Here is an 18,717-nt window from a genome sequence, read left to right as displayed (position 1 = left end):
ATTATGAACAGCTAAAACCAAAAAAATCTTGTGATTTATGCATTTTCTCTTTAATGTCTTGTTTTGATCAGCTTTCCACCTCTGAGTCATCAGTCATCCAAATATGCTCAGCAATTGTTGTTATTCCCGTATAATTAATCTGTGGTGGATTTGAAATGAATTTGGGAATTCTCAGTCTGTTTTTTGCTTCAGAGATTCATCACTCTGCTAACACTAATTAGCAGAAAGATCAACAGCTTTATGGACCATGAAAATCAAGCTGTTCTCTTATCCATAGGTTGACGTGTGCTGGCAGGACTTGGAAGAGGTTTTTCCCGTTCATACAGAGGAGCAATTGGCAGTAGCAGAGTTTTCACAAACATTGGACTGTATAAATTATCATTAATATTGTTGAAAATGGAGATTAGCTCATGAAGTCTCTAGTGTCAACTAGACTAATTGACACTATGTACCAATAGTGTCAACCATTTGGTACAAGTTGGTGAATGGGGGAAACTGAACTTGTACAATCATGTGACTTGTACCTTGAAACCTCTTTGGAACTGAGACCTTCCCATAATATGTAACTGCCTGTCATAGTCATGATATGATTAGTTTAATGGCAACATTTAAAAAATGGGTTATTTCTATTAATGATGGCCTTTTGGTGCCGATACGAGAAAGTGTTCTGTATTTACTGTGTACACAATCAAAATTTCTTCCTGCTATGGAAGAAATTATACATATTTACACGAGGAATATATGCATACAATACATGATTACAGCACTTCAGAAAGAACCCTATGATTGCAAAGCTGTCTCTGGGAATGCAGCTTCGTGGCCTCTGTTGGCCTGTCCCCAGCCCCAGAAGCTGGGGTGCTGTACGATGTGGGGTAAGAATGACTGCTAGTGCCAAAGCTCTGGCATCAGATGTGCCTTCACTAGGAAATTTTACTTCCTGCATTTTCTTCCCTTCTCATATCAGAACAGAAGTATTTCAAAATGGCTTTCATTGTGTCATTTCAGGACTGCTTAGAAAGCCTTTCCAGCTGCAGCTGCCTGCGGGGGAGCAGCAGCCCTGCACGGGTGCTGACACCCAGACTGGGCTCTGGGCTGCAGAGGTGGGAGGGTGCAGCAGCCACGCGTGCCTGACAGAGGCACAACATGCTTCATTCATTCACTGCCTACCCAGAGCATATCTGGCAGTCTTTTCAATGGCCTTCCTCAAAGGTTTCCTTAAAGCACTATGCCATGTGTTAAACTTATTCCAGAATTAGTAGATAGAGGCAATCTATTCTATAATTACATGGATGAGGAAATGCAATGGGGAGGGTTTTTTGTTTCTTTTTTCAGTGCATTCAGTACAAAGCTGTCTTCTCCAGATGAAGTAAATATATTCTGCTATAAAATAGGCGTTTTTAGATGGTTCTTGGTGTGCTGGTGTTTGAGATGGCATTAGGTTATGTTTGTCATTGTCAGTTACCTTCATCATTTAAGGCTTCAATCAGCCTGTGTAGTAGAGTTGATTTTTACTTCCCTGTGTGCCTAGCAAGATAATTTCCATATTCTTTGACGTGTCTGGAGTCTGCACCATGTAATAGAATGAGATGAGAACAGAAGATATTGTATTCCTGTCTCATTATTTTGCCTTTAACTCCTCGATTGCTGCTTAATCGTGCTTGTATCATCAGAACATGAGAAGTTGATTGTTGTTGAGATCAAAGCAAACTGTAGCAGTTGAGTGCCTAATTAGCAGATATGTTTGCAAGCTGCCAGTTTTGAAGGAGGGAGAAAGAGAATTTAACCCTCTTTGGGACACTTATAAAAGCAGCTTGAAAATTGTTAAGAGTCATTTGTGTCATAGTGGAAAAACAAAAAGTGGAGAAAATTAATATTCATGTTAAATTTCTGAAGTTTGAGTTGTAGCTCCTTAAGAAGTACCCTAAGAGCTGTTGAATTAGCTGGTTCAAGTATGCTTAGCACTGAAACTGTAAAAGCATGGATGAAAGTCCAGTCCACATGCCTGGACTTAGCTATATGCTTGTGTTTAATCATCTGATTAACTAAATTTGGGGTTTGTGAGGCTGCAGTCCTGTTGTTGCTAGTACCTGAGCTTATTAGTGCAAAACTGACTGCAGCATATTTATAAATAACTATAATTGCACATCAGGAACACATGATCTATAGTCCTAGAGACTTAAGTCTTCCTGTTTTCTTCCCTGTGGTCTCTCTCTAGTGGATGTTGTAAAGCAAATGATTTCACCACGTACTTGCTTTATCCAAGTTGGTTGCTTTAGCAGAAATTGAATGCACAGAGAAATATTTGAGAAGAGGGAAAAAACACTTCCTCTACTTAATCCTTAGAATGAAGGTTGACACTTGAGTAGAAAAATTTATAGATGTTTTCCAGTGAAAATAGGAGCAGGATTTTCTATTGGGGAACTCTACCTTTTGAAAAATTACTGTAAGTGTGTCGGGATTTAATTACGGGGCATATCAACATATACATGATACAAAAGAAGGGGTGGTCACAGTGGGTACTGTAGAGAAAATAGCAAGTTAACACATCATTTCATATTTATTTTAATGTCAGTTTTGGGTTGCTGGGTATGTTCTTCATAGTGCAATGGAAGATGTTTATTTCGTACCATAAATTCTGTCAGCAAAACCCCAGACACTGAGCTGGTGAAGAGTTGTGAGCCGAGAGTACTGGCCACTGATTGAAGCAATTGTTCACATAATGTTTGAATTGAGCAATAGTCAATTTTTGAGGTCCTTTGTGTTCTAGGCACAGTTGTGTTGTAGGTCTGCCAGTATCAGTTATCTCTGACCTCTTGGTAAGCAGGATTCTTGTTTTTGCAAAATATACTATATGTTGAAAGGAACTCTGTCACATTATCACTTGAATGTAGTTTAGTGTGTTTTTGTAGTATCATGTGTGCAATGTGAACCTTAACTGTGTGTTTTTCTTATTGTTATCAAAGTTACAGAACTGGACCTTGAAATTTTTCTAGAGCAGGTGTAAGCTCTAAAAAGGGATGAAAGGGATGCAGTAATACCTGTATATTATGTTTGTGTTATAGAATGGACTGGCAGTTTATAAATTTTGGAACTGCATGTTAGAATTACGGGAAAATAACCTATTTAAGATAAAGAAAAGGAAGCAGTAGAGTGTTCTATCTCTGAGCTCACTGATAAATATTACCAACTAATTATTTTGCTAATTTCAGTAGAGCTGTGAGGTAAGGAAGTAGTGTCATGAATGACAACTTCAATCTGTAGGGTGTTTTGTCATGTAGTTAGTGTTGTCATTGGTTGGCTAACACTGCTATTGAGTTAGGTGTGTTTGGTATGGAAAACTTTAAAAACCCAACCAAACAAATCAAACTGAAAACCCCAAAACTATCCTTATCCTCCAAATGCAATTAGAAGTTAAGAAGATTTGATTGTGATCTCAAATGCATTTTAAATATTATATTGCTGTCACAGTACTTCAATAATAAATTGCAAATAGTCAATATAGCTTCACTGAGTATCTGTTAGCAAGGGAACTATGAGTAATTTTCTGATCAGCAAAATTTTGTACTGTCTGTTAAATTACTTTCAGTGAGAGAATTTTGTTCGAAGCATGAACCATTATTTCTGGGGTGTGATGACTTATTCCGGGTAATTGATTTATAAACAGGCTTGATTCTGCATGCCTTTGTAGTTAATGGAGGCTTCATTTTCTTTATATATATATATATATATATATATATGTATATATGTTTATTTGGATACAGATCTAAACCTTCATCCTGCTAGTTTGTGGTGCAAAACTTGATATGTCCTTTTCTAGTTCCAATTCTGCCAATATTGGTGAAATTTTAAGGTAGGTCTACTGCAGTTTTTTTGTGTTTTTTTTTACAGTTCATAATCTCACCCCAAATTTTTGCCTTTGGTAGGCCACATTTATTTTTCCTGCATTGTCAGCCAGAATCATAGAACCATACAATGTCCTGAGTTGGAATGGACCCAGAAGGATGAATGAGTCCAAGTCCTGGCTCTGCTCAGGACAACCCAAAGAATCCTACCATGTGCCTGAGGGTGCCCCTGCTTCATCTAATTTTAGAAAGTGAAACAAATACAGAGCATTTTAGGAGATTTATAATACATCAAAAAGTAAAAGAACTATGGTGAGTGTAATAGGATTTTTTGCAAAGGCTTCTTCTACAGTAACAGAAGAATTTGTGATTGAGTCAGTTGTAATTATGGGCCTACCTGAGTAATCTTATGTTTAGGGGACAAATTGGCTGAAACAAAAATTTCACCTCCTCCATCAGACTGGGAAAGTGGCATTGTTCATTAACTTCAACCATGTGTAGTTGAGTAATATGCAAAACGTGCTCCTTTAAGTTCTGGGCAGTAAATAAGACATTATTAAAATGGTAATTTATTGGGTATTTTGCTTGTTGGTGATTTGAAATTTAAGTAAAATTTGCTGATGTAGCTACAATAGAAGAATGCAAAATACTGTGAAGTTTCCTAGTGAGGACTTCAAATCCGCCCACTCTTTTCTGGTTAACAGCTAATGGGAATGATGGGCTTTAATTCCACCTCTCCTCCCTGCCCCCAGATGTGAAAATACACCCTAAAATTTGCAATGTCCCCATCATTTTCTCCAGCTGGGATGTCTGCAGGAGTTCAATATGAGGCAGTAAAGCTAAGTGCCCTAACTTGAACCCTGAAGGTGGGAGGCTCTGCCTTTCACCTGGCAGGTGTCTGAGCCTGGAGTGAGGCTTCACTTACTTGTGATGGTAAAAGTGGTGGTACATTGCTGCCAGCTTTGCTCTTCACTTCCTGCTGTACAGGCAGTTTGTGAGTGGCAGTGGTGTTATCAAAAATTTGGTAAAATATAGAAGTTATTAACACCAATGTAGCATTAAGGACCGAGCATTCTTTATTTGCCCAGATGCACAGGGGAGTAGCTTTTCCCAAAGCCATGCAGTCTGAGTACAGGGAAGTTCCTGTACTGTATTTTACATACATATTAATTGATTGTCCCAGATTATGATAATATTTCCCTGAAATCATTAATGTGTTTTCCTTCCCGATTACACACATGTTCTTCTGTCCTGAGCGTCTCTCTGGTGGTTGTGGATCCCGCTGTTCCAGTCCGCCTGTGAGAGTTGGCAGGGCACAGGGGCTGCTGAACTCGCAGTTCTCCTCCTTATACAGCAGACATTCTGCAGTTCCATAGGCCAGTAGTTTTTGGAGAAGAAGCATTGTGTTAGCTCACCAGGTGTAGGCAATTTATCATCTGGTAACAGTGGCTGCTTTGGATGTGTAGGGACTGCTATTGTTTCTCTGGTGACCTGGTGGCAGGTGGTGGCTTCAGTCTTCTGTTCACAGCAAGACCTGTCAATGAACCCAGCTCTTTGGGGGGTTTTCTGTGTTTGAAAATATGCCAGGGGTAAGAAGAGAGAGTAGTACCCATCTTTGTTTCTTTCTAGAACATTTTTATGATCGAGAGCACTCTGCAGAAGAGTACAGTTTTCTCTTCTGCTGTGGCTTCTTGCTGTTGCTCTGAGGTAGCTCATGCTCCATAGGCTCCCCAGAAAGAGGTGTGGAGTGAGTAATTCACTTGAAACTGTGCTTGGCAAGTCTGACTTGTCCAGAGCATAGGTTCTTTAGATAAGATCAGTTACATTTTAAAGTAAACCAGTGAGGGAGAAGTATCTAGCTTTCTGTATTTTTTTAAAAATATTCTGCACTTACATAATAAATACCTTTAGTGGATTTAACAAGATAATTAATTGAAATAAGTATTTTTTGGCCCTTGCCTTAAAGATGTCCAGATGGCAAGAGGCTATTTTGAAGACTGCTATTTCACAGCAGCTAACACAAACACATTGATGCTAGCTTCTGGTAAGTCTGTGGTACACTGTAATCATATGCACAGCTTTGCTTTGGACTAATTGTGTCTGTAGCTGCTGTCAGCCCCAATTCAGATTCTTCCATTTTAGCAAAGTGCATGCCCGTGTTGTGTTTGCAGTAGTGTAATAGAAAACTGCTTCTACTATTTTAACAAAAAATATTTCTTGTAAAAACTTTCAAGATGCTTCCTCTGTATTTATTTTTACATTTTGGCTAGCTACAAATCAGACTTTCTAGCAGTGCAATCTAAACTATCCTAAGTACTTTTGTAAAGGTAAAATCTTACTTGGATGCCAAAACATTTTCTTAATAATATGCAATTGCCTAATTATCAGAGACAAAGTTATTTTTAAATTCTTAACTGAAAATGGAAGATTTGTAGGTATTAGATTTGAGCTCATTTAGTAGTTCTCAGCTGTCTTATTATGATATGCATTTGAGAGGGACAGAGGAAGGAAAGTAGAACTTCAGCAGTAGGAAATTTTTTTCTATTTAGAATAAAGCAAAGCCTGTCTTTTGTGACTGATTTTTGTGGAAGTGTGTGGTTTTAATCTCTTTGTCCCTATACAAGTAATTTTTAATTATACAGTATGTCATATAACGAATTGGTGCTTGCTGAACATAATAGAAGTAAGAATTAATGATGATTCTGTTTGGACCTTCAACAAATACTCATTACAAATGAATCTAGATATACAAGAGACACATTCAAGGGGAAGATGCCACTGAACTGCAGTGATGTGTTACCTATGTTCACTAACCATGATGTAATACTATTAAATAATGCTAAATTATTGCCATTACATAGTCAACTTAAACCACCCTTCATCAAAATGTGTTTTGATAAATGTGCTGGACTAACAAGGATTGCATTCAGATATGGGAAGTGATGATGTTAGTTTCCGTGTAGCTACTTGAGGCTGTCCTGATAGTTTCAAGCACAGAAAGCGAGACAAAGATACCAGCAAAGCTTCTGCAGAGGAACTGGAGGAAGTCAGCAATGACCATTTTGGAAATGAAGAGGACAAAAATAGGGGACCTCTATCAGTGGACGACTCAATATGAACAGCTTATGAAAGTAGTATGAACATTACTGCCAGTGTATCAGTGGTCTGGGTGCTGGCAGTGTTCTGTGCTTTATATGGGCCGGAATACTGAATTAAGATGGAAGGGTTGTGATGGAGTTGAAGCCTTCCTCTCAGTCCCTCATGAATGCCTCATGAATCAGTTCACTTAAAAAGGAAAACAGCTGCTCGGAGAATTAGGCTTGAAGGCAGACATGAATGAAGTGTGAAAATAATAATGTATTTCAGGTCAAATGTTTTGTGTAATATTGGCATTGAAGTCACTTAATAAGGGGGAGTGTGGATATGTATAAAATCAAGGGTTGTCAAAGAAAATGTAAAAGCAGTGAAATGCATACAATTATGAACGAAACTACAGCAAAAAAGTGTAGGAGTGCTATAAAGTCAAGGGAAAGGGGGAATGGACAGTATGAGGGGATTTGAAACTTCTTTTTATTATTGTTGGAGGAATTGAGGGAGAGTTGATGATTAACTCAGTTTAGGTAGGGACTGTTTTATCATGTAATGGTTAAATGCAGTAGGTTAGCTCTCTTCTCAGATAAGAAATTTATCTCTTACCATCTTTTTGTCTAAGGCCTGGCTAATTTTGACTCCTTAGAAAGCATATTTCTTATATGCCATTTCTGTGTTTAAAGGCCTGTGTACTATGCAAAGAAGAACTGGAGTTCTAGATAGTCTGCTTACCTTAATTCCAGTATTTTGTGAAAACTGTGATACCTTCAAGGCTCCTTGAGGGGGAGGGATAATTTCAGCATCACACATGCTCATGATTTCACTGGTAATTTTGATAGTGTTTACTGCCTAATTTATCTTTTCCACAGACACACCCCCAACATTATTTTAAATATTTCTTTATGCTAATCATGCAGGAAAAATAATGAAATATTAAGTGAATTCTTGCAGTGGAGATACTGACTGTATAGTACTGAGTAAGTCCACTCTGCTTTCTTGTGAGTCAGGCAAAATATTACAGTTCAAGGAAGGCTTAGTACAAGATTCTGTTGTTGTATAGGATTGCATCTCCTCTAGCCTCTGTATCAAGATATCTTAGACTTTCTTTCAGATCTCTGAGCAAGATAAAAACAGAGTGAAATATAGATCACTGTAAAGGGAAAATAGTAAAGGTAGCTGTTAGAATGCCCTGCACTGATAAGATACAGACAATATTAGCTCTCTGTGTTTTGGATCTGGTGCACATTTACACAAAAAGTAAGTACAAGCATTAATAATAACACTTATTTCTCATATATCTTTCTCCTTCTAGACTAAATACAATTTTTGTTATTTAAACCTTTTTGGCTTGTTTTGACTTAAACCAATGTTAATTTGTGTAATAAATGCAAATGATTGCCTTCCATCATCTTTCTTGGGAAGCTCAAGTGGGATTCATATGAAATGAAAATTGCTGCAGTGTGGGAAGGGTCTAGTGTCCTAGTTCCCCCTGTGTCCTAGTTCTGGCCAGGACAGAGTTAATTTTCTTTGCAGTGCTGAGTGTGGTGGTGTGTGCTGTAGTCCTGGCTGCCAGGGCAGCTGAGCTTGCTGGATTGCTGAGCCCAGGGGTCCTGGGCTGCCGTGTGCTGTCTGGGTGGGCAAGGCCAGGACCCGAATGTTTCTCATTACCTCCTGTCTCATTGTGGGGAGATGAGGGAAAGGGTCTCTTTCTCTTGCTAGCAAGAAGAACAGGGTTTCTTTCTGATCCTGGAGAAAGTGTGGTGGGCTGAGGGTCTGTCTGCCATTGGTTTTTCTTGTCCTGGACTCGCTGAGCATTTTTGCATGTAAATAACCCTCTCTTTGTTTACATTTTTGTCTTTAGCATTTTTGTTGTTGTTGTTGTTAATTTTCTAATCACATTGCTGTTTCCATTAAAAGTCCTTACCTCAACCCTTGATCTCTGCCTTTTGTGTGTCCCACTAGAGGGGGAGGGTACAGCTTACAATTTTCTTTTTTTACTGGGAAAACTAAGCTTGGGAATACCATTCCTAAACCACAGCACCCTATGAGAAAGTCACTTGTTAACCAAAGAGTGATGATGTTCCCAAGTTTTAGAAGAAACTTTAGTAGAATGCACCTTTTCTTGAAAGGATCAGGTGAAGACTTACTGCTTTTCAAATATTGATTTCTATGAGGATAAAATGCCCCAATATTATGCTGCAGTGATGAAGTTGAAAATTATTTTACATAATTTTCCTTATTGCCTCTAGAGGGGATTAATACAGAGTTTCTGAAGGAGTTATGCGTATTGTGTGTCTAGTTGGCAAAATAGGTATTGCTGAAGCATTTTGATGATGGCTTGTTTGGAGCTGTCTGGATGTTGCTGGAAGTCTGGAAACCTATGGATCGCAGCGCTAGGAAATGTTTGATTTCACCCTTCTCAGAGAACTTCATCTTACCAGTGTCTGAGAAGTAGAGTAAAAAAGGAAGGAAAGAAAAGGCATAGACCTCTTTTTATGTAGAAAGCATTAAGGAAGTAAAACATACCTATTTAAAAAACATACCTATGTTTTTTGCAGTCACTTCCTAATTCTCTTTTTTCTGTCCAGATGAGAAGGAATTAACCTTTTGAGGTGATAGATATAAAGCTCTCTCTGACTGCATATGTCACTGGTATATTTGAGGATTGACATAAATGGAATATCAAACGTGTATATTGCAATCACTGTCTTAAGCTCTTTATGGCACCATTTTAGTTGACCATGATAGGAGCCTATGCAAAAAGGGAACCAAAATTTTGTATAAAGAAGCAGAGAGAGCAGATGGAAAGTTAATTCAGGTTTTCCAGTTCTGGGAAATGTTATCTTAGATAAATGGGCAAGAAACTGCAGCTTTGTTGTACATTTTTCTTCTAGATTCAGGCAGACTGTTAGCAAATTGGGTGCAAAAACGTTTATGGGTTCTGCTTTACCGGTGTAACAAAGAACAATAGCACATTTGGAAGACTGATTGGGAAGTGTTAAAAGACTATCCTGTGCTGCTGCTTGGGAACTTCTAGCTTCCAAAAGAGTCCCAGAGACCTCAGCAACTCTCTGTGGATCTACTGTTAAAATAAAATGATGAAGCTGAGGCTTCTGATTTCTTGGCAAACCTGTGCCAATTTACCAGGGTACACATCCTGTGTCAGTGGTCAGGCGCGTAGCCACTGCATAGCTGTCTTAGATGACAAGCATAATGAGGTGAGGTTTAATGATTTCAGGAAACAAATGTTTAGCCCATGTGGTCTGGGGATGTTTTTCATTTGATCTGTTCAGTCAAGATCTTGCATTGTGTTTCTAAACTGAGATTTGATTAAAAATAAGATTCTGAATTGTTGCTTTGCATCAGCTTGTTGGTCTTTCAAGAGAAGACAATTGCTTTAGTAATGTGATTGTCCCACTTTTGCACAGTTTGCAGAGATAAGGAAGAACTTGAGGTGACATATTGCCAAGACCAGTATATAGCTTGTTTCTTGCCAGTGGCTGAAAGTAAGCAGAAATTAACAGTGTTGATACATGCTTGTCATCTAAGTACAGTTCCTTGAATATTCTCCTTGCTGCTAGTTTGTAGCTCAGGCTTCATGAGCTGGAGATGTGGTCTGCCTCATTAGTACCTGTAGGGAGGCAATTCTGAGTGGTGTCACTCTGTGATGGGGAGTGTGGCCCTGTGGCCTGTGTGGCCCTGGGCTCGCGGTTTCCTGCCCCCAGCCAAGTGACAGCTCTGAGCAGAGAGCACAGGCACTGAGAGCCTGTGAGCACTCCTAAGAAATGGTTGGCCTGCACCTTGGTCATGTCCCCTTACTTGGGACACTGGATGAAGATCCTTGAGAATTGAGTGGTATGAATTAGGTAGATTATGATGAATCTGGAATAGAAGCAGAGTAGTCCTCACGCACAAAATTGTGTAATTGTCCATGTGGTAAGTGTCTTATTCCAGTAAGTCTCATTTAGTCCCTCAGACTCAGAACCTTATTCCTTCAAGGGGAAAATAGAGGAATATTTCTTAATGTATTTTTCTTGTTTTCATTTTTGACTAGCTTTCAGAGTTTAAGTGTCAGAACTAGCAGTCTATATATTTGCATCTCTTGTTGCTTTAATTATGTTTCTATGTAGGAAAAAGATACAGTTTTGAGAACAGAGAACTGTATCTAGTGGAAGGATGATGCATAGGACTAGCAAATGAATGGAATTCTGTTGGAATCAGCTCTGGTCAGGGCTGCAGTGAATGATGTTTCCCGGTGGCAAGTGTGTTACAGTGAACCATCCATTGCATTGCCTCAACTGCAACATCTCATATTTTAACTTACTCTTTCTGAACTTGACAGGCAAATATTTGCTTCCCAGTGCAACTGGACAGCAGCTGTGGCAACCTATAGAAACCACTAATCTTGTTCGGATGCGCTACCAAACATTTGGACAGTCAGCACCTTCACTCACTGCTAGTTTGGTGAGTAACTTTTTTCAATACTTGATATGTACCAAAAATTTTTTATCTCTGTGTCTCTTGGTGGGAGGGTGGGGTTCAAACCAAAGTCTATTTCCATACCAGCCTCTCCTCCTTACACTGCTTTTTTGAAGAACTTAATGCTTGCCTACACACATTACTTAATATGTTGAGTGTGGCTGAATAACATTTATGGTAGCAGTAACTCTGAATTGGGTTACTGGATTTTGCATAAAGCCTGAGCTGAATGTTGCATTAATATAGCTGCTAGCATTTGAATAGTTTCTTTCCTTAAAAAAAGGCATGCTATAGCAGGCAACTGTCCTTTCTCCTGACCATTCTTTTCTATCAATGTCTGTTTCCACTTCTGAAAGTACTTAGTCCTCATGACGACACAGATGTGTGAAGCAAGAGTTAAACGAAGTCTTTTGGATAAAAGTATAAGGGAAGAGAAAGGGGCAGAGATCCATCATACACTTGACCTTTCAGCTTTTTGGTTTCAGGCATATGTTTCATGCTTTGTGTTTCTGTGTATTAATGTCTTAAGAAGTGTTGGAATTTAATGCAGGGCCCTGTGTACTAGTCTATACTTTTCTTCAAGGAGTTGTGGTAAAATGTTGCTCGTATAAAGAAAGAAAAAAATTATTAATGCTTTGCCTCCCCTGTCTCTTCCCTTTAGCTGGTCATTAAAACTTTGTTGATCTCTATCTACTTTCTAGAAGAAGCTTATTTTGTGATTTGTTTTGGATGTTTTTTGAACACAATATTCAGGTTGAAGGCAGCTATGGTCAGCCAATGTTGAAGAGATACCATCATGGCTCTTTTTCATATAGTATTGATAGGTAGATGGCTGTTTTCTCCATGATCTGTCTGAAGTAGTATTTCACTTCAAATGCAACAAATCTTCACTTATAAATCCAATCTTGGTTTCTGCTTGGTGGTGTTGGTGGTGCTGTTTATGGCTCTTTAGGGCAGATATGGCTTTTAGACTCCACACTGACTGCAAACAGTTAATTCTATTGGAAGTGCTATGCTTTGAGTCCTAATATTTTCCAGGGAATTAAGTGTCAACCTATGAATTTTGTTAATTGTGAATTTTGACAATGAAGTATTTGGATTATGTGTAATTGAAATGAAAAAGAAAGTAGATGAATGGTCAGAAATGAATTTAAATTGCATTAAACCCACATTTTTTCTTGTTTTCTGTATTTGGGAATAAAAAAATATTTCTTCCATATTAACTGCATTTGAAAAGGGCTGTGTTGCTGTTTGATGGTCTGTTTCTATCTGCACGACTATTAGGGGGCATGCTGCTAGCAATATTGTGTTTTTGTTGTGCTGTGATGCTTAAACTAGAGGAAGAGGAATATGCAGCACCATTTTGACAATAATGACTTTTATTTTTGACTTTAAATGGTCATAAAACAGTAGACTAATGAAAAATTCAGTGAGCCTTCCTTCCTTAAGGCCCTTTAACTCATCACCTATATAGTTTTATGGCGTATCTGTCTGCCACAGATTTCTTCCTTCCTGTCTCTCCACATCTTTTATCTGTGCCTGACTGCAGTTTCTTTCATGCTGATGCAAAAGCAGGCAAGAACCGTCTAAGCAGATCTGAGCAGATTGTGCACAGGGTGGAGGTGCAGCTTTCTCAGAAGTGTTTATTTCTTATCGGGAACTGCTGATCAGACTTGCCTCCTAAGAAGGTTAATGTTATTGTCACATAGGCAGAGCTCTTCTCAAGCCTCCTTTGACAAATACTTTGCTGTCGGGTTTTGAATGACTTTGGTCTTTGCTTAAAAGGGGCCATAAGTTAGGGCCCCTCCTTGCATACTTTTCTTTTCCCCTTGATTCCATGATTTGGTAGAGTTGAATTTGGGAGGCCTATTGGTAGATTCTAGTAATTGAAGCTTTTACTTTTAATCATGCTTAGGAGAGAGTTTACTCTTATTTAAAAGTGATTTTTATGAAGAATTTTCATATAGCTGGTCACAGTCTGAGTTGAAATTACTTTAAATGTATTGCCTTGCTCATCTGAAAAATAATGAACCTGTTATTAGTTCTTTTACCAGAATTGGTCATTCTCACTTGGGTTGATACTCAGCTGACACGGATCTGACTGAGTAGTGATTATGAGCCAATGCAGACAAGAATGACAACTGAACAGGTCAAAGATACATGGTAGTACTTAATGCAGTTGCAAACAGGGTTCAAAAAGCGTAAATTTTTTTTCTTGTTCTGTCAATAATTTATTAAAAATTCACAAAATCTCTCACTGGTTCACAGGTGTAAAACCTTTCTGTGGGAAATTATAGATTTTTTTTTACAGAATATTGATTAAAAATGGGCTGCAGGTTGTTGCTTTAGATACAGTTCAATAGCTATGCATGATTTACTCCTGTAGTATAGGCAGTTGGACTATAAATTAAAAATACAGTTTCTGTGTAGACCCACGGAGCTAGTTTAAAGATATATAGGAAAAGGCTGATTTTGTGATGAGTGGGTAGTGTATGGGATTTGATGTGGACCCTTCATTCACAGAATCACAGAATAATCTGTGTTGGAAGGGACCCAAAAGGATCATTAAGTCTAGCTCTTGGCCCTACAGAGAGCAACGCCATAAATCACACCATGGGCCTGAGAGCATTGTCCAAATGCTTCTTGAACTCTGTCAGGCTGGTGCTGTCACCACGTTCCAGTGCCCAGCCACCCTCTGGGTGAAGAAACTTTTGCTAATGTCAAATCTAAACCTCCACTGTTACAACTTCAGGCCTTTCTCTCGGGTTCTGTCACTGGGCACCAGAGATAAGAGATGAGCGCCTGCCCCTCCTCTTACCCTCATGAAGAAGTTGTGACTGCAGTGAGGCCTCCCCACAGTTCAGAGGCAGCTCAGTCAGAGTTGTGCTACTCTTCAATTTCTCTCATGAGCATTTTGAACTCTCCATGACAGACAGTTCTCTGGTGGTGACACAGACAATGGAACTCTGCACAGAGAATTAGTGTGGGCTTAAAAACATTAAGAAAATGATGTGGAATGTCTTCAATGCTGAATAGAAAGGGAAAGCTTAGCTGAGGAGTGCTTCTGCTTTAGGCTGTTTTTATGGGTCTTATTGGTCTGGTTGGTCTCTTCCTCTTCATGGTCAGTAATAATTGCTCCTGGAAGGCAATTCAGTGTGCATCTCAATGCTGAGTTTTGCAGGAGTGTAGGAAAACTGTAGTAGAGCTAGTTTATCTCATTCCTTGCACTGTACGTTGTCAGTCATCTCACTTTACTTCAGGCATCTTTTCAGGGTAGGATGGATTTGGAATTAAAATGAAGTTGCTGCCTCCTTCAGTGTCCAAAGTTTAGGGGTCATCCTCCTGTTCTCTACCAGTCCCCTGCCACTCCATAAGTATTTTCAAATATTGTTTGTAGATTACTGTTTTGACTTTTCCATTTATTACTGAGAGGAATTTTTGGAAAATGCTTCAAAATAAATTGAAATAAAGGCAATTTTGTTAAGTTCTCATTGTAATAAGCTGATATGCTTAAAGTTATGGTAACAAGTCTGAAATTGAGCAATTAATTACTCTTTTATAGGCATAAAGGTATTTTGTGGGACACAGATTGAATGAAATTCTTTAACATTTTCTAGTTAGCTTCAAATATTAAAATAGAAAGCTAAAGTGTCTATGATACATAATGATAAATGTGTAGATGAAAGGAAATTAATTTGCACAAATTAATTGGGAAAAATTTTTCAGATTTGGCTTTGTCATTGTTTACTGTAAACTCCTTATGGACTTTATTGATTTATTGCTTATTTGGCTGTATGGTGGTTTTTTTCACTAATTAAAAAATTAGTAATCTCTTACTTTAAGGAGCAGGAAGTCTTTCTTTTTGTTTATCTGATTTATATAAATTAAAAAAATCCTTCCTGTCACATGAAATGTTTCTCACAGTCCAGAGAGCTTTCTGAGAGAGCATATTTCATGAGTACTTTATGGTAACTTGCTCTATGAAATATTAATGTAATAAAAATACTATAACAAAGATCCTCAAATGAAACATGTAGATTGTAATACACTTGGCTTTTAAATTCAGTCAAGACTGAATGTGTGATTTCAGTGTTATGGCAAGTATTGAGCTTAGGTTGGCTATTCCTTCTGTTGTGTGAGATGAAGTAGGTTAGACTCGGAAAAGCATATGGTTTCTCTTCATGGAAATGTGAAAGATGCCAATGAAATAACTGTTAGTTTAATAATGGATCATCTTTTAGTACTTGGAAATAATTTCTAGTAACATCAAAACTAGAAAAGCAGTAAAACTGGCCTTTGTGAATGGCTTATGCCCTTTCCTACTAAGCAGTGAAGGGATGTTTTGTCTAGATATGACTGGAAACATTTGCTACTTTTTAGCATATTACTTACTTTGTATTTTACAGGGTTTACCTCTTGATTTCTTCCCCCTCCAAAACAGACATTCCTCTGCAAACTGCCTTCCCCATAACAACAGAAGACTGAGTTTTCAAACATCTGTACTTTGGTTGCTTTTTATTTCCATTTTGTCAGTGTTAATTTGTAAGAATGGTCTTATGGAAACTGGAGGGGGCTAATTATATAAAGTACTTGTTTATAAGTTGGATTGCTGAAAGGAAGAAACATAAGAAATGTCCAATGTCTATGAAGAACAGTTCTACTTCTTCAGAAAGAGCTTTCCCTCTTCCTCTCTTTTTAATAGTATAATACTGAAAATGAGTAAGTGTGTCTTTGTTAAATATGCCATTAACTTCAGCTAAATTGACATAATGTTGACAGTTATTATGGGAACTGTTTCAAAACTAATTATGCTAATTAGAACTTAACTACCAGTAATTGCGTGTATTCAAACAGCACACCAACACCCTTTTGTGTGTTTTATTCCCCAGATGTAAGACAGCCATTTGTTGTCTGAGAAGCTGCAAGATTACCGCATAGATAATAAATGATAGTGAACAAATAAAATACATTCTTTAGAAGCACTAATTGGTTAGGTAAGTGAGTGACAGTATCAATTGTGCTTAGCAAACCCAAGTAATTTAAAAAAGGCTTTTATTTAAATGTTTTATTTTGGAATTGAGTAAATTTTTCAAATTACTAATTGTCTGTGTTCAGTTTTATATAATGAATATCAGGTGTAGCTGAATTTATTTTTAAGTAAACTTCCTTGAAAGCAAAAGGGAACTGCATCTGAAACTTGGGTTTCTTTAGTTCTTCCTGTCCAGGGGTTCATATTTTCAATGCTTGAGTGTGAGCAGGTAATTAACACTCTGACAGTTAATGCAGTGCAAGTACAAAGATGGCACAAAGTTTTGTGAGAAGCACAAAAACTATATAATATTGCCAAAGTAGCCAGTCTTGGTTTGTAATCTCTAATCTCCCCAAAATAGTTAGCTAGGCTTCAGAAACACAGAGCCTGAACTGAGGAAATAGCTTGAATGCTAAACCACTGTATAAAGCTGAAAACCATATTTTTATTTAACTTAACATAAGCTTAACATCTGAGAGTAATTACTGAAAATCTTTTTAAAATGTGAGGTTTTTATTCCTATGAAATGCTAAAATTGTCAAGTAATGATAGCAGGTTTTCTGTGCTTCAGTTGCTTCTAAGACTAGAGAGCTGTTCTCCCTTGTGCACTTTATTCCATTTTTTCCTTACCCATGAATATGTATTTGCTTTCATAGTTCTTTGTATTTGCCTTTTAACAAATACTTAATTGCAGTTCTAATCCAGTAGATAGATCTAATTTAGTAGTACCAAGAGGGAGGTGAACATACATCTTCATAGAAATGCCTATATGATTTGTATTTGTACACAACAAAAGACCAGAGTAGACATGGTCCAGAGCTGTGAAACTGTAATACTCTGATGAGCTGATGCAAGAAGTTGGTGACTGGGTATTCTCTTCCATAAATACAAGTATATCTCTACTTGGCTCTATCATTGTTTTCAAATAGTCATGGTGTACTTGAATTTACTACAAAACTGTAGATTTAGCTGCTTGACAGAATTCTAGATACTGAATCCTTTCTTAAGTCATCTGTTCAAAATTAGTGGCTTTATTAATTCTTATACTTTCTTGCTTGTTCTTTGGTGTGGATAGAATACAGATGTAGTGACAGCTGGGGTTAACATTTCTCCCAGAGAGAGCTTGTGATTTCTCAGAGTTGAGAACTCTGAGATATACTTTATGCTGCAAATTATCATTAGTTAAAGAATAATGGGAAAAGTAAGTAAAATAATAATCTCTCAGAGAAGACTACCCTAGATTAAAAAGTCCTGTGAGCATATGCAGTGTGTTTTTCAAAAATACCCCCTTTGTGGTGAAGTAGGTCACTTCCCATCAGCCTCACTTAGCTTCCAGCTGTCAGGATGTACTGAGCATGAGAGAGAACTGAAAGGAGATATTGCACAGTTTAATAGAGGTGAGTGTAGGTATAACCCTCTTCTGTATCCTGTTAATGGTACAGAATGAGTAGAGAACAAATACATGTAGGAGCTAAGCAGGACATCCCTGTTTTGCATGAGTACCGTGCTTCTGTTTTCCAGATGTCCCATATAATAGTCTTCTTCCTTCGTGAGAGACTGAATGGTGAAAAGGCTCACTGGGACCAGTTTCTAGTTTTAGATAATCAAGAGCCTAGGGCTGTTAAAATTTTTGTTGGCTGAGGATATCTTTGTTCTTCTAGTGTAGGACCCATATGGTTGAGATCTGTAAGCTGGGTTAAATGTAGTGCATCATCTCTGGAACTGAAGGGTCTGACTGTGTGTTAGTAGTGGCTCTGAATAAGGGCTTATTCTTGTCTGCTGTAATATTTGAGTTGTCTCTGTGTGGTGTTAGTGATGGTTATCTTAAATCTAGAATTGTGTTGCCACTGTCACTTAGAAAGTGGGAAAAGTGGGAAGTGTTACCAAAATGAGGCTGTGAACTTTTCACCCAGGTAGAACTGGCCACGTGAGAGACAAAGGGGTAGTGGTGTTTTGCAGTAAACTATATAACCAGAAGAAGTCAGTGTGTAATCATTTATAGTGTTTGAAGTTTAAATGCCTTTCTGGGAATAAAACTTCCTCGGCTTGTTGTTGGACTTTACTTAGGGGATAACTGCGCAAAATGATAACCTGTGATTAACAAGGGACAAAACTCAAGAATAAAGTGAATTTCTTTGACCTTAGACCAAAAGGTTCTGCAGCTCCTTAGAAGGTCTATAGATGTGGAAATGGAAGGGGGATAAAGAGGTTGGAAAGGACATGGAGAGCAGGAAGAAACTGGAAGATTGACTGACATTTGGAAGGATCAAGGAAAAT

At 38.0% G+C, this 18,717-nt stretch overlaps 1 protein-coding gene across 1 annotated transcript in view; it reads left to right on the top strand.

The window, feature by feature from the left end:
* MAST4 (microtubule associated serine/threonine kinase family member 4) overlaps nucleotides 1–18,717 on the top strand; it is a 276,965-nt gene that overhangs the window by 68,934 nt on the left and 189,314 nt on the right. Inside the window, exon 3 of the mRNA XM_058043349.1 lies at nucleotides 11,275–11,396. Within this exon, the coding sequence (XP_057899332.1) occupies nucleotides 11,275–11,396 (122 nt within the window). The remainder of the gene's footprint in view (nucleotides 1–11,274; nucleotides 11,397–18,717) is intronic.

Source organism: Melospiza georgiana, chromosome Z (genome assembly GCF_028018845.1).
Source record: "Melospiza georgiana isolate bMelGeo1 chromosome Z, bMelGeo1.pri, whole genome shotgun sequence".
Lineage (NCBI taxonomy): Eukaryota > Metazoa > Chordata > Aves > Passeriformes > Passerellidae > Melospiza > Melospiza georgiana.
The sequence above is the reverse complement of the archived record's forward strand: the minus strand, read 5'-3'. Positions and strand labels throughout refer to the sequence as shown.